The 13,668-nt window shown below is 36.9% G+C and overlaps 1 protein-coding gene across 1 annotated transcript in view; it reads left to right on the forward strand.

Moving 5' to 3' along the window:
• The first annotated feature begins 12,155 nt into the window (after positions 1-12,155).
• Positions 12,156-13,668, forward strand: part of tnmd (tenomodulin) — a 65,350-nt gene continuing 63,837 nt past the window's right edge. Inside the window, exon 1 of the mRNA XM_079838863.1 lies at positions 12,156-12,369. Coding sequence (XP_079694989.1) covers positions 12,322-12,369 — 48 coding nt within the window. The 5' untranslated portion in view covers positions 12,156-12,321. The remainder of the gene's footprint in view (positions 12,370-13,668) is intronic.

Below are 13,668 nucleotides of genomic sequence, written 5' to 3' on the forward strand. Positions count from 1 at the left end.
ATATTATATTGCTTTTTGAAGAGTATTATACACCCAGTGCAATGCAAATGATGTTTGCTATACATGATTGTTTTCAATTCTATTGCTGTCTTTTCATTTTAACTGTCTGCACAGGTACAAAGTTGATTGCTGCATCTTTTCATTGAATGGTAAGAAAATTAATTTTGTTTGTGGCAAAAAATATCAGCATTTGATGTAATTACAAACAGTTTGTGATTTCTGCATGCAAAGAAATGACTGAGAAAAATAAGAATATTTCATTTAAGCTATAGTCCTGTCAGGAGTGTCTCAAACTGCAAAGTACAGTCCTCAATTTGCCTCTGGATAACTCCATTTTCATTTTGCTGACTGCAGTAGGTTTAGTAATTGAGTTTTTAAATTAAGATCTTAACATCGCAATCTCACCTAAGAAAATTTATTACGATCTAGGCAAAAGTTGGGATTTAATGATCGGCCAGTTGATATAGCAGAATATATATATATTTATTTATTTTATTTTTTTCTGGTTGATTTCATTAACTTTGAGAATTATCTGGTGAGCAATCAGATGAAAGATTGACAAGTCTTAACCTTTTCTGCAATAAGATACACACTAAAAAGTCTATCCTGCTTTGATCTGAGATACAATAATAGTAGTACAATATCAATTTACAACACCAAACAATGCATATTGTATATTTGGTCTAATATTCATGTTCACATAACAATTTCTCAAATACTTTATGACTTTTAATCTTACAATCCCTGGCAGTCTTATTCCCATCTCACAGCTTCAGATTTCAATAGCTTCATACTGTAAACAGCAGCCTTCATTCATGTAGAGGTCGTGATTGCTTTTGGAATGATGGAGATGATGACTTGAGATCAAGGCCAGGGACTTCAGCTATCTTTTGTGTACACATGTGATTGAATTGTATCAAGCATTTGTTCATTGAAGCACAGGTTAAAGCCAGGGCCGGCCCGTGGCATAGGCGGAATAGGCAAATGCTAGGGGCACCACTCATCCATAGGGGCCCCAAAATGTATTACTGATACTATTTTATTAATATTAATTCAAAATATTAACTTAACTAAGTGCCCCGCGGCAAGCACACGCTTTTGTTGCATTTAGAGGCATTTAGAGATATTTAGAGGAAGATCCCCTTTTCACACAGGTCTGATGAATGTTTTATTTAAAAGCATGCGGATTACTTCAGAAATGCACATGAACACACACAACTTACGAAAACTCGTATTTGTTTTTCTTTTATTACCCATTTCATTTATTTTGCTTTGTGCGTATTTATCAAATGCCTCTATTTATTTAAAATGGCTTTGTTCCATTCACAGTGCTGCAGAGAAAGAGAGGATAGGAAGTGATGGTGAAATATTGCAAATAAAAAATAATGTAGAAATCTAATATTAAAGCTGTTTATCCATTTTGGTTTTATTTTGTTTCCATTGGGTGAATTAGAACAAAGTGTGATAAAAACGAAAATAAAAATATGAAGAAAATATGAGATTAGTTTTTTTATGTTCATGAGAAGGGTTGAATATGTGATAAATAAACAGTTGCTTTATTAAACAAAAAGGACAAAAATTACCTATTCCGAAGGTACACAGACCCCACAGTCAATTAGATCATCATGTAGCTAACCTGATAAAGATTTTTTTTTTTTTAAAGGTGATGATATAACTTTATATAGTTTTGATCCATATGGAGGTATATGGTTTCTCTGTAATTATAGTGTATTACAGGTAGGGGAGAACGGGGCTTTTTGACTTTCTCAGTTATTAACTTTTCCAAATAAAATAATGGCATTTTTTAATAATTAAAAATGAACAAATTTTTTAGTTTGACAACAAACACACCACAAAAACCACAACTATACAGCATAGTTCAAAACATCATAATTATGAATAATTTCTGAACATTGACTCTCAGTCATTATTCACCTTTTTCTCATGGTTTCTCAATAGAATTCATAAAAGTATAGAATAGAATAGTATATAGTTCTAATAGGGGCATCAAGTTTCGTCATGCTGGCATGCAAAGTTTTAAACCATGTGTGTTACAACTAGCCCCATGTTAGGTTGTGCCCCGCTCTTCCCTACAGTATAACTTTTCTTAAACATTTAGCAAAATTATTTCAGTTTCAGAAAATGTCACCAGAAAAGAAGCTCCTTTTTTTCTAGTTACGCATTTACCCAGTGAACAGCATTTGTTAGTGATCTGCTAACAGTAATGTCTTGCAGTTCTTGGAAATCAAAGTACATTAAAGACAAGTACATTAGAGATTTTAAAGAGATGTGCTAATATTCAGATATTACGATGTGAGAAATATGTTAACAGCTTTTTTGCGCTGATGGTGTTGTAGAATTTTAAATCTAAATGTTTTTTCGTCATAGGAAAGGTATTTATAACATTTCTCACAGTTAAGATGCATTTGCATGTGAAATTGCCCTTTCACAATGACTCTAATCTGAGTGTTTACCAGAGGAGTAATTATGTAAATTGAACTAATTAGGGGGATATTTTCTGCTTTAAAAAAGTTCAAACTTGTTTTAGACATTCATCTATAGAAGCCCAATGGGAATATCTACCATGTGAAGCAGAAGAAATCTGCATGTATAACTGACATCCACACCGCCCAAGGATATGGCAACCTTGGCAAAGAGTCCATTTGCCAGGATGGAGAGAGACTTGTGAAAGTCAAACACCTACTTATGAGACGAAGGTGTGTGCCAGCTGACATGAAAAATCTGGTGCCTGGCCTAAGGGCAGGGTGGGGTGTTGAAAGTGAAGGCAGTGAGAGTTTGGATTTCTTCCTGGATCCCGCAGTGCTCGGCATGAGGAGCCATAACTACAAGGGCTTGGACATTCGCTGTGACCTCTGGACACTGGTCATGTAGAAAAGACGTATTTAAAATTTAGACTCTCATCAGTGTGGTACAGCATGCAGAATATGATTGCTAATTCAAGAGTCTTTTCATTACCATAAAATGAATGCCATGGCTGTGAGTTATGAAAACAAATCCTTGTTTCATACCTTTACAAAAAAAATCAAATATAAGACATTTTAAAAGTTTTCAAATGACAAAATGTACTCAAGTGCAAAAATGTTTTCAATCTTAGGGTAAATGCTGGGCAAAACAATTGACCGTTTGCAAAGACCAGCCGCCTTTAGTTACAGTTGCTATGTCCGAGAAGCCATGGCACTCTCACACCACACACATGTTCTCACGTAGAGAAAATACATCACGGAGCAAAGAGGCGTGTTGTCAAAGATACTGACAACACGCCGACAGACAGGACAGAGCAAGTTACTTTTGATATGAAACAAAGTTTTTGTAATTTAAAAAAAAAATGTAAACAGTTTTTTTTACAGTTTTTACCGTTTTGTGGCTCTTTAATCTGCCGTGATCGCTGTGCCTCAGTTAAAGCTGCTCGTGAACCGATCATCTGTTCTTTCTGATTAAAAAGCATCAAATTAACACGAATTAACACTACATGAAATGTTGTTTCAACCGCGGAAAAACATCAGTACACACCTTGTTTCAAGTTCAAGTCCACCATCGTTAACCTACTAACTAGTGTTGTAGTACTCAAGACCGGTCTTAAGACCATTTTTTGAAGGTCTTGGTCTTGTCTCGGCCTCGACTGCATTTCTCCTCGGTCTTGTCTTGGTCTCGGACTTGGAGGACGTGGGATTTTATCTCAAGACCAGTCAAGAACACAACTGCAAAGATATCACTAAATTGCCGGTGCATTGTCTGATTTAACATCATTAATGTGATTTGATGTCAAATTTACAGCTTAAAATGCAATCAATAACTTTTTTGAAATATGATTTCTTTTGTTACTGTGCTGCCGGGTTCAAAATCAATGCAGCATTGTCTCAAAAATGCCCAAAATTAGATTGATATTTCGTTTTTTTATATAACATACAATATAATTAAGCAATATTGCAAGAGCAAGAGAGCTATTTTCATGAATTTCTGTGCAATTGTATTGTTAGTGATTTGATTGGTAACAGCGCTATACTATTGTAATTGTATTTATTCATTAAATATAAGTCATTTCTCAGACAGTAGATATGGATCTTTTAGATGAATTTAAGGAGTGTTGGTCTGGTCTTGGTCTTGACTCGGTCTCGCCCTTTCTTGGTCTTGGTCATGTCTTGGTCTCTACCCCACAAAGTCTTGGTCTCGGCACACGCTGGTCTTGGTCTCGACTTGGTCTCGGTTTAGCTGGTCTTGACTACAACACTACTACTAACTCTCCCGACAAAACGGCAGATTAGATTGTGTGATTGGTCAGATTGCTTGTCAATCAAAGTCTCAGCGAAGGGTGAATTAGACAATATAAATATGTGACCTATGCTGGCAAAAGGAGTCGGAATGTGCACAGGATAATTTCAAGCTACAGGCAAAACAATTTTGGTCAATTTGGAAGTTTTCTAAAAAAAACAATTTCCTTAGTCTAGCGATCCCAATGCTCCAAATGGCAATTAAACATCTTAAAGTGTCTTTATTTGTACGTTTTCAGAGAGGAATACCTTTCCTTTGTCCATGAAAATGATCTCACTCGCACTGACTGACAGATCCGAAACGTGCACACAAAGATGCCTCAGACAGCGCACAATCCCGATATACACACAAGAATAATACATTATCTGTTATGTCTTATGTGAATGTTTGGTTAACTGTTGGGGAAAAACATCTGAATAAGTAACATTATATTAGATCCGTGCGGTACAGTAGGGCTTAATATATAGGGCTGTCTGTTTCATTAATGGCAATCAAATAATTGTGGTACCATGGACAAAAAGTTGAATATATATTTTTCCTATAGACATTTGATGTTGACTTGGTGTCTGTCAAATGTGGTGTTATTACCAGGGATTTGAAGGTGCTAGGTGATTTTGTTTTGAAACCTTCAGAAAACTTAAACTCGATTTTTCTCAAAATTGTCTTTGCTGACTTTATCGACTTCAAACAGATGTAGCTCAGTCATACATCATTTAGAAGGTTTTTTTAATATATATATATATATATAGAGAGAGAGAGAGAGAGAGAGAGAGATTCCTCTGTTGAATCTCCAGAAGTACAATCCCTCCTACATTCATTCCAAACACAGGTATACCCTAAAAACCAATTCGGCATCAACCAGGAAGTTCAACATCTAAACAATATATTCTACAAAACGGCCCAAAAAAGTAATTTGACATTTGTTAAACCAAAGAAAATACATTTAGACACTGACAAATGGTTTGATTTGGACTGTAAGGCTCTGAGAAAAAACCTCCGAAATGTATCCAACCAAAAACACAGACAACCAGACAATCCGGAGCTCCGCCTTCTTTACTGTGAGGCGCTAAAGCATTATAAAACCACACTCCGGCGGAAAAAAGCACAGTTTTTGCAAAGCCAGTTTGAAAAAATTGAAAAATGTTTAAATTCACACAAATTTTGGGAAAAATGGAAATTATTGTACAAACCGAATCAAGACGTTCTGGCAATACAAGATGGGGAGACGTGGAAAAACCACTTTCAAGAATTATATAGCCCCACTGAAATTCAAAATTCGAATCAAAACAAAATTATTAATAAACTAGACAATTTGGAAAGAACAATTAAAGCAAATCAAAACCCCTTAGACTTTCCCATAACAATAAAAGAATTGGAAGACAAATTACGGGCCCTTGAGCCGAAGAAAGCCTGCGGTGTGGACAGCATCCTGAACGAGATGCTGAAACACACAGACCAGAGCTTCAGACTGGCCATGCTAAAGCTGTTCAATGATGTTCTGTGTGTCGGCTTCTTCCCTGAGATCTGGAACCAGGGCCTCATCAGCCCCATCCACAAGAACGGAGACAAATTAGACCCCAACAACTACAGAGGCATCTGTGTGAACAGTAACCTGGGGAAGGTCCTCTGCAGCATCCTAAACACCAGACTGCTAGACTTCCTTATGAAGCACAATGCCTTGAGTAAATCTCAAATTGGCTTTCTTCCAAAATGTCGCACATCTGACCATATATTTACACTACAAACACTAATTGACAAATATGTACACCAAAACAAAGGACAAATTTTTGCTTGTTTCATTGATTTCAAGAAAGCATTCGACTCAATCTGGCATGAAGGTTTATACATCAAACTAATGGACAGCGGAATAGGGGGAAAATTCTATGATTTGATCAAATCAATGTACACAGCCAGCCAATGCGCTGTTAAAATTGGAAACAAAAGGACTGAATTCTTCCCCCAGGGGCGTGGAGTGAGACAGGGCTGCAGCTTAAGCCCCACCCTCTTCAACATCTACATCAACCAATTGGCCAACATATTAGAAGCTGCTCCCTTTCAAGGTCTCACTCTACACGACACAGACATCAAGTGTCTTCTCTACGCAGACGACCTGGTGCTCCTGTCGCCCACTAAAGAGGGGCTTCAGGACAGCCTGGACCTGCTGGAGGATTACTGTCAGTCCTGGGCCCTGACCGTCAACCTCCAAAAAACTAGAGTGATGATGTTTTAGAAGCGCTCCAGATCTCAGGGACACACACACACGTTCACGCTGGCACACAGAACCATTGAGAGCACTAAAGCATACACGTACCTCGGCCTCAAAATAACTCCCACGGGTAACTTTACTCTGGCTGTGAATGATCTCAAGGAGAAAGCTCAAAGGGCTTTCTATGCCATAAAAAGATCCATCAAAATCAACATCCCAGTCCAAATTTGGCTCAAACTCTTCAAATCTATAATTGAACCAATTGCTTTATATGGCAGTGAAGTGTGGGGTCCCTCCATAAAATTTGACTTCTTAAATTGGGAAAAACATCCGATTGAAATTATACATCTAAATTTCTGTAAAAGAATACTCAAAGTCCAAAGAAAAACGCCAAACAACGGATGCAGGGCAGAATTAGGCCAATACCCTCTCCTTCTAAACATCCAAAAAAGAGCCATCAAATTCTGGAAACACCTAAAAACAAGCGACCCCAACACTTACCACTACAAAGCCCTGAAACACCAAGAGCTGAGCGTGACGAGGAGTCCCCTGTGTCAGCTGGTGCTGAGACTGACTGAGCTCACACCTGCAGAGATCAGCCGGCCTCAGGACACACACACACTCACACACATTCGGCCCACACAAATCATGAACACAGAACAAGACAAGTACATCACCCATTGGAAAAGCACCACTCAAAACCAGCACAAACTGGAATGTTATTCGGCCCTAAATCGAAAATACAGCGTTGCGCAGTACCTGAGCTCAGTGAGAGACGAGAGACTCAGGAGAACCCTGACCATCTACAGACTCAGCGAGCACAGTCTGGCCATAGAGATGGGCCGGCGCAGACAGACCTGGCTCTCCCGTGAGGACAGACTCTGCTCGCACTGCATTCTGGGAGTGACGGAGACCGAGCTGCACTTCCTCACAGAATGCACAAAATACAAAGAGATCAGAGAGCACTACTACCCCAAAATTAACAACATATTTCCCCAATTCAGCTCCAGTAGCCTAACACAAAAACTCCGATATATCCTTGGTGAAGAAGCCAAATGCTCAAATACAGCTGCAAGATTTGTGTCCTCTTGCCATCTCCTGAGGGACGGCCAAACAAACAGCCCATAAACACACACTCTCTCACAGCCCTTAAACACACCCCATTAGACTGCCAGTCAGGTAAATAATGTATATATGTTCAGTTATTACAAAATTTATGTATTATATATTTTTATTTCATTTATTATGACAATTCTTTATTTATTTCATTCATATTTTGTTATTAGCATTATTTGGCTATATCAAGCCATGTGCAAATAATACTTTTTTTCTATTTATTTTTTAGTTCTATCATTATTACTTTTATCTCTGAATATGTTCAGTTGTTTGAAATCACTTTCTGTTGTTGTAACGCTTTGGCAATACAAAATGTATGTTTTTGTCATGCCAATAAAGCTTCCTGAATTGAATTGAATTGAATTGAGAGAAATAACACTACCTATTTTTTGAAAATGTGCTCATTGTGACTCATTTTGCCAGCATGGGTCACATATGAAAATGTAAAAATTGCAAGCAAAGTAAATATGCAGTATTTGAACATCTATTTTAGAAAATATTTGGAAATATATTTAACATTTATTATTTTCACTATATGGGTATATGAGATTATATTCCCACTTTTGTCTAATTTTCTTTTATTGGTGTAAAATAAATGATGTTTAATTCTTTAGTGTAATTCAAACCAGTTTATTAATAAAGGTGTACTCTTCAGCACAGGAGCTGAGAACATGCTGTTCTAACAGTTAAGCAGTGTGAACTTCTCAGGACATAAAATGCAGGTGAGATAAAACTCATTATTCTATTTTGAACCACATCCCTAATTAAAACAACTAAATTACTGTCCACTCATTCTTAAGTGACATTAAATTATAGGTGTATTGCAGTAAAAGTTAACACTCTTCTAAAATAAAAAAAAGTAATGCCTGCATTAAAAAGATTTAATGAATAATTCAGTTTCTGGGCTAATCCAGCTATAAAAAAGTACTTTAAAAATTGACCCATAGCCTCTATACTGTATTTAGTGTTTGTATAAGTCCAATTAGCTCTCCTATTGATTTGGGATGGCATCTGAGGTTTATTAAGGCACGTTTGGGGAAAACATGCCAATTTGATTCAGGAAAACATTTATAGTAAAATAGTTTGTGATTGCACACTGAGGGTCCTTGGAGATAAAATGTCAAGGCTGTTATTTTCTTTCCATTTTATGTGATATACCACCTTTGCAAAACATACATGATAGACAGCTAGAAAATAGCTGCTATCCAGACTGCAGGATAGCACTTTCAAACCATACAGAAGACTTGCAAAGACTTGGAAGAAAAAGGTTTCGCATTATGGCTGCCTAGATAATTTCTGAGATCTGCTTTTTCTGGTGCTCTGAATGGCATTCATATTTAATCACATTATGAATTGGGAAAAGGAATACAATTACCAAAGTAAATATACCTGTCCCACCATGCAAGAAATTGCAAAAATCCCACAGCGCACAGCTTTCTTCCCTGAAGGTAAGGAGCGGGAGACGATTGTACTAACTTTGAGATTTGCAACACTGTAATCCTTGACTCTATTTATTCGTTTTCCAGTATGCCGGTTCAAAGGGTCTCCGTTGAGACTGAGTCTGTGTTATCCCTCAAATATTTATTGACTCACTTTGCTTGCTCTAAGAAATCTAATACAATTAGCAGACCTTGTGGACAGCCTATACCTGTATTCATCTCTCAGGTCTATGTCTTGAGAATCAAGGAATATAATGGAGAAATACGAATTATAGAGCTCCCTTAAGATCATTGCTTTTTAATTCAATGCCAATTAATTAAATTTTAAAAATACTGTCTCCATCTGAATGCCTTTATTGATTAGATTAGTGAAAGATTGGTTAATCTTGTGTTGTTGTTGCTTTCATCAGACATAAAATTGTGATATTCAGGCTTGTGTGCTAAAACGGGCAACATAAAACACATTTTATCATTTGCTATAACTGCTCATCAGATTCATGGCCACATAAGCGATTGAAATATGTTTTCTTTTCCTATCCTGCATACAGTAGAGCAACACAACAAAATGTATTCTGTGGTTAATAGGTTCACTTTTGTTGGCCAGAGAAGAGCTCTTCATCTTCCTTTCCTTGCCCTTCAACTCATGACCAGGTGACACCAGCCAAGTCCTTTAGAAACAGCAGGCTCTGGTAGTGGTCTCTGATGGCAGCGTGTGTGGGTGTCTTTTGTGAATTCTTTTCTGTTTGACAGAGGCAGCCTTGGCAATAGAAAAGAGACGATGAGAAGAGGAGGCTGTTGTGTTACATGAAGTTGAGTAGGAGAGCAAAGCTGAAACTCAATTTACAGTACAATCATACATGGACAACGTGTTTGTGATTAAAGTCTATTTAAGTTTTTATCATGGACAACATTTTTGAATTTAACAGAGTTCTGGGAGGAGCTTAAGATAGCAAACTTTTATGAGAAGGATAATAATATCTGGCATCGACAAGCGTGCAAATGTGTTTGCAGATGGTAGCTGACGGATTTCTCAGAAACAGCGCGGTTGTGTTCGTGTTCCTATTAATTAACAACACAAGATCGTGGTTCATGTAACAGTGCATAAAACAACAGTGGATATGAAACTTGATAAATCTGAAAAATAGCATTAATGCACATTAAGGTGAAAACCTTGGTGAAATTAAAGTGTTAGGGTTATGCCTTATTTGTCTGACTGGAAATGAGAAATGCAAAGTACATTACCCTTCTTCTTCGTAATCAGAAATAATTGGTATGCCACCCCATTCTGTATATAGTGGCTGGTTATACATATCTCCTTGATTTCATCTTCTGTACTGGCTGAATTGTTCACATAGCTTTCTTTGGCCTTCCAATGTCATTCCAGTGCTCTGAAGTGTTGTTTATGTTTTTTTTTATGGATCAGAAAGCCTGCTGTCCCGAGTGCTGCTGAGTTGGAATGGCTGTCGATGGGAGCTCCACTCTTCTGTTGAAACAGATTTACAGATGAAATACGCTAAATGAAAATGCCAGTGCAATTGTAAAGATTTAGTCAAGCTGGTTGCAAAGAACAAACTCAGCACCACCATGTACAAATATTAACCTAAAACTCTAGTTTCTTACCATCTTATTGATAGAACACCTTATAGAGTCCTTCAGTATTTCCTGTAATTTCCAGCAAGCTTTCACACTCATCTTTGTGAGATGGCCTTGTGAAATATTCAAGTAAAAGAAATATTCATCATGAAGTCAGGGTCAATTTTCTGCAACAGTGTTTGGAAAAAATAAAACAATAATAAGGTATGCAATTACCTCAAATCTCTGCTCACATTTTGAGGTCAACTGCAATTTCCATAAGGGAAGGACTATGTAACACTCTTATTTTGGTCACATATATAAATGAATGGGATCCATTCATCCAAGAGCAGAGTTAAGTATATTTAAGTTTTGAAGAGCAGATAACCCAAATTTTTTTGAATAGAAGTCCAACATAAAGTGTCTCAAACCATAACCAAGCACCATACTTTATTTTGACAGATAGATGCTATTTGCACAATATTAAAAAGGTTGCAATAATAACAGAGTGTAAATTATTATGATTATTGGCATTATTCAAATTATTAAATGGATGCCGCCTTACTGGGAAAATAAAAGCCCTCCCTACATATCCCTAACCCCACCCAATAAATGCTTATATTATTATTAAACATTTCGTTAGGCACTTTATTTCCATTTTCATTTTCTTATTTTTTATTGAAAGTAAATGCCTTTCCAATGTGAAATGTGATGGGAAAAGAGAGAAGAGCGAGTTCTGCAAAACGCGGATTCGAACCCGGGTCGATCGCGTCAAAACCTAGATCTTTAAGCATTATGCTTTACTGACTGCACCATTGAAATATGCCCCTTAGTTTTTAAAAGTTTTTCCCAAACAGGCATTGTTAGGCGGAGCTAGTGCGTATAGCACTTGACAACAAGGCACGCTATTTGCGCTTGGTGTAAATAGACACTCCGAATGGAACAGCTTTTCAGAGAACTTTGCTATATTGAATATTGCTCCTGGTGAAGGCAAGTAGTCGTTTTGATTTTCTCTTCAAAATGTTTTAAGTTGCTTTTGCTGTTGAGAAGTGTTATAACAGAAGCTATAGGTTTTAAATATCACTTCATAATATCACTTTATAGATATCCCTGCACAGGCCTTAGAGACATAGCTTAAATTAACCAATCTCAAATACTGCATAAATCTTTTTTGTATTTTTTTATTTTATTATGAAATATGACATATGGTTTCAAATTCAAAATGTGGGCTTTTAAAGTCAGTTAAAATCAATGAAACCAGAGTGCAATCTTTTGCTAAGCTTAACTCTGTTTTTCTCCTCTTTGTAAACTTGAAACCATCTTAGACATTTCCAGATGTGATTGTGTTGCCCACTAATGGTGGCCAAGTAGGTATAGTTAAATAACAGTAACTATAAAATGTGTTGCCTGACTAAAAGTTCTGGCACTAAAGAAGAAAAGTGGGAATTACCTGAGAGACCAATAATGCTCACAGCAACTCACATTAGCGTTATCTCCATTCATCGATGAATTTCAGGACATCTGCTTTGACTATACACAGTAGTTATTCCATCCCATCTGAAAGAGGAACCCTCCCTTCTTGAACTGGCTCCCAAATTACCAATGGAATGAAAAGTTTGGCTCTTTGGATTCCAGTAAGAGGGACTTCTGAGTGAAAGAAGGTTTCCAGAGGATATTATCTTTGCTCCAGCTACCGTTATGGAGAATAAACCTTCCTTCAGCAGTCAACAAGTCCTTTGCAAAGATGTGAGTATTACATGTGCATTATATGTTGTATTATTTGTTTTATTTTTTTTTACATTTTAGGAAATCAAACATTTCAAATCAAAAAAGTCTCAAAATCAAAATATGCAATGTCTTATAGGAAATCAATGTTCAGACGGAATGGTGATTCTCACTTTAAAATAAACAAAATATTTAAAAGGTTTAGTAAAGAGGATTTGATGAGTGGGAGATCTAAAAATTGCTTCTTTTTAAAAAATAAAAAAAGGTTGTGATGTGAATGTCAGCTGGGACTTGTTTACTCAGTGCCTTTTGTTCAGATGAGTGGCACGCTGTATGGCTAGGTATGCTCTACTGTGCAAATTATTCCACATAATTTATAATAAGCAATCAGGATAATTTTCTCAACATTGTATATGCAATCATATGTCTGCTTTGCTGAATATCAAGTGGGTGGATTTATTTTAGAAAATAATGTAACAACACCATTATTAATATACCCTTTTGGACTAGCATAGAGCCAGTGATGATAAATATAGATTTGAGCAATTGTACAACTGTGTGCAATTTTTTTAAAGAAGGAAGATCTACAACGCCATCAATGATGTGAAATAACAGACATTAGAGGGGGGATTCTACTCGGTTTATCATTTCAGATGAAAATTGTTTAGGACAACCATCTAGAGTGTCTGTTTTCTTTCCTTCTCCCTTCTTCTCTCTCTCTCCCTCCACATTTCCTCTCTCATCTCTCAGTCTCTTTTCTCAATCCCTCCCTCCTGTTCTGCCTCTCTCTTTCTCCTCTTCGCCCTTCCCCACTCTCTCTCATCAGCAGGGGGCCCTCGGCTCCCTTCTTCACCGTAGACTCAGACTCAATCCCGCTACAGCAGAATTGCCTCGCTGATTCTTAACCTTAAACCGGTTTAATACTGTTTTGCTGGCAGCCGTCTGTATATTTTCAGAGCCATTTATATTCCAAGCAGATGGAACGTTGTCCTCCAGTCAAGTTTCCACTGCTTATACAACCTCTGGATTTCAGCACTATCTGTATTCATATTTTTGCTTCATGCAAGGGGAAATTCTTCTTTAGAGGAATTTCAGGCTTCTCTAATTGTTTGTCCTCCTGTTTCCTGTCATGTGTAGCGAAAGGGCTTATGATTTGATTTTTTTAACAGGGCGCTCATGACAAACTCGATGTGAAACTGTCTTATTCAGTGCATTTCTATTTGTGTATACTTTTCAAGAATATCTGTTTTGAAAGCCTGTGTGCCAATATATATATACAATGTACATTGTTCAAAAAAGTATCCTTAATTATATGGACAA

This window comes from Gobio gobio (assembly GCF_949357685.1).
Source record: "Gobio gobio genome assembly, chromosome: 16".
Classification (NCBI taxonomy): Eukaryota; Metazoa; Chordata; class Actinopteri; order Cypriniformes; family Gobionidae; genus Gobio; species Gobio gobio.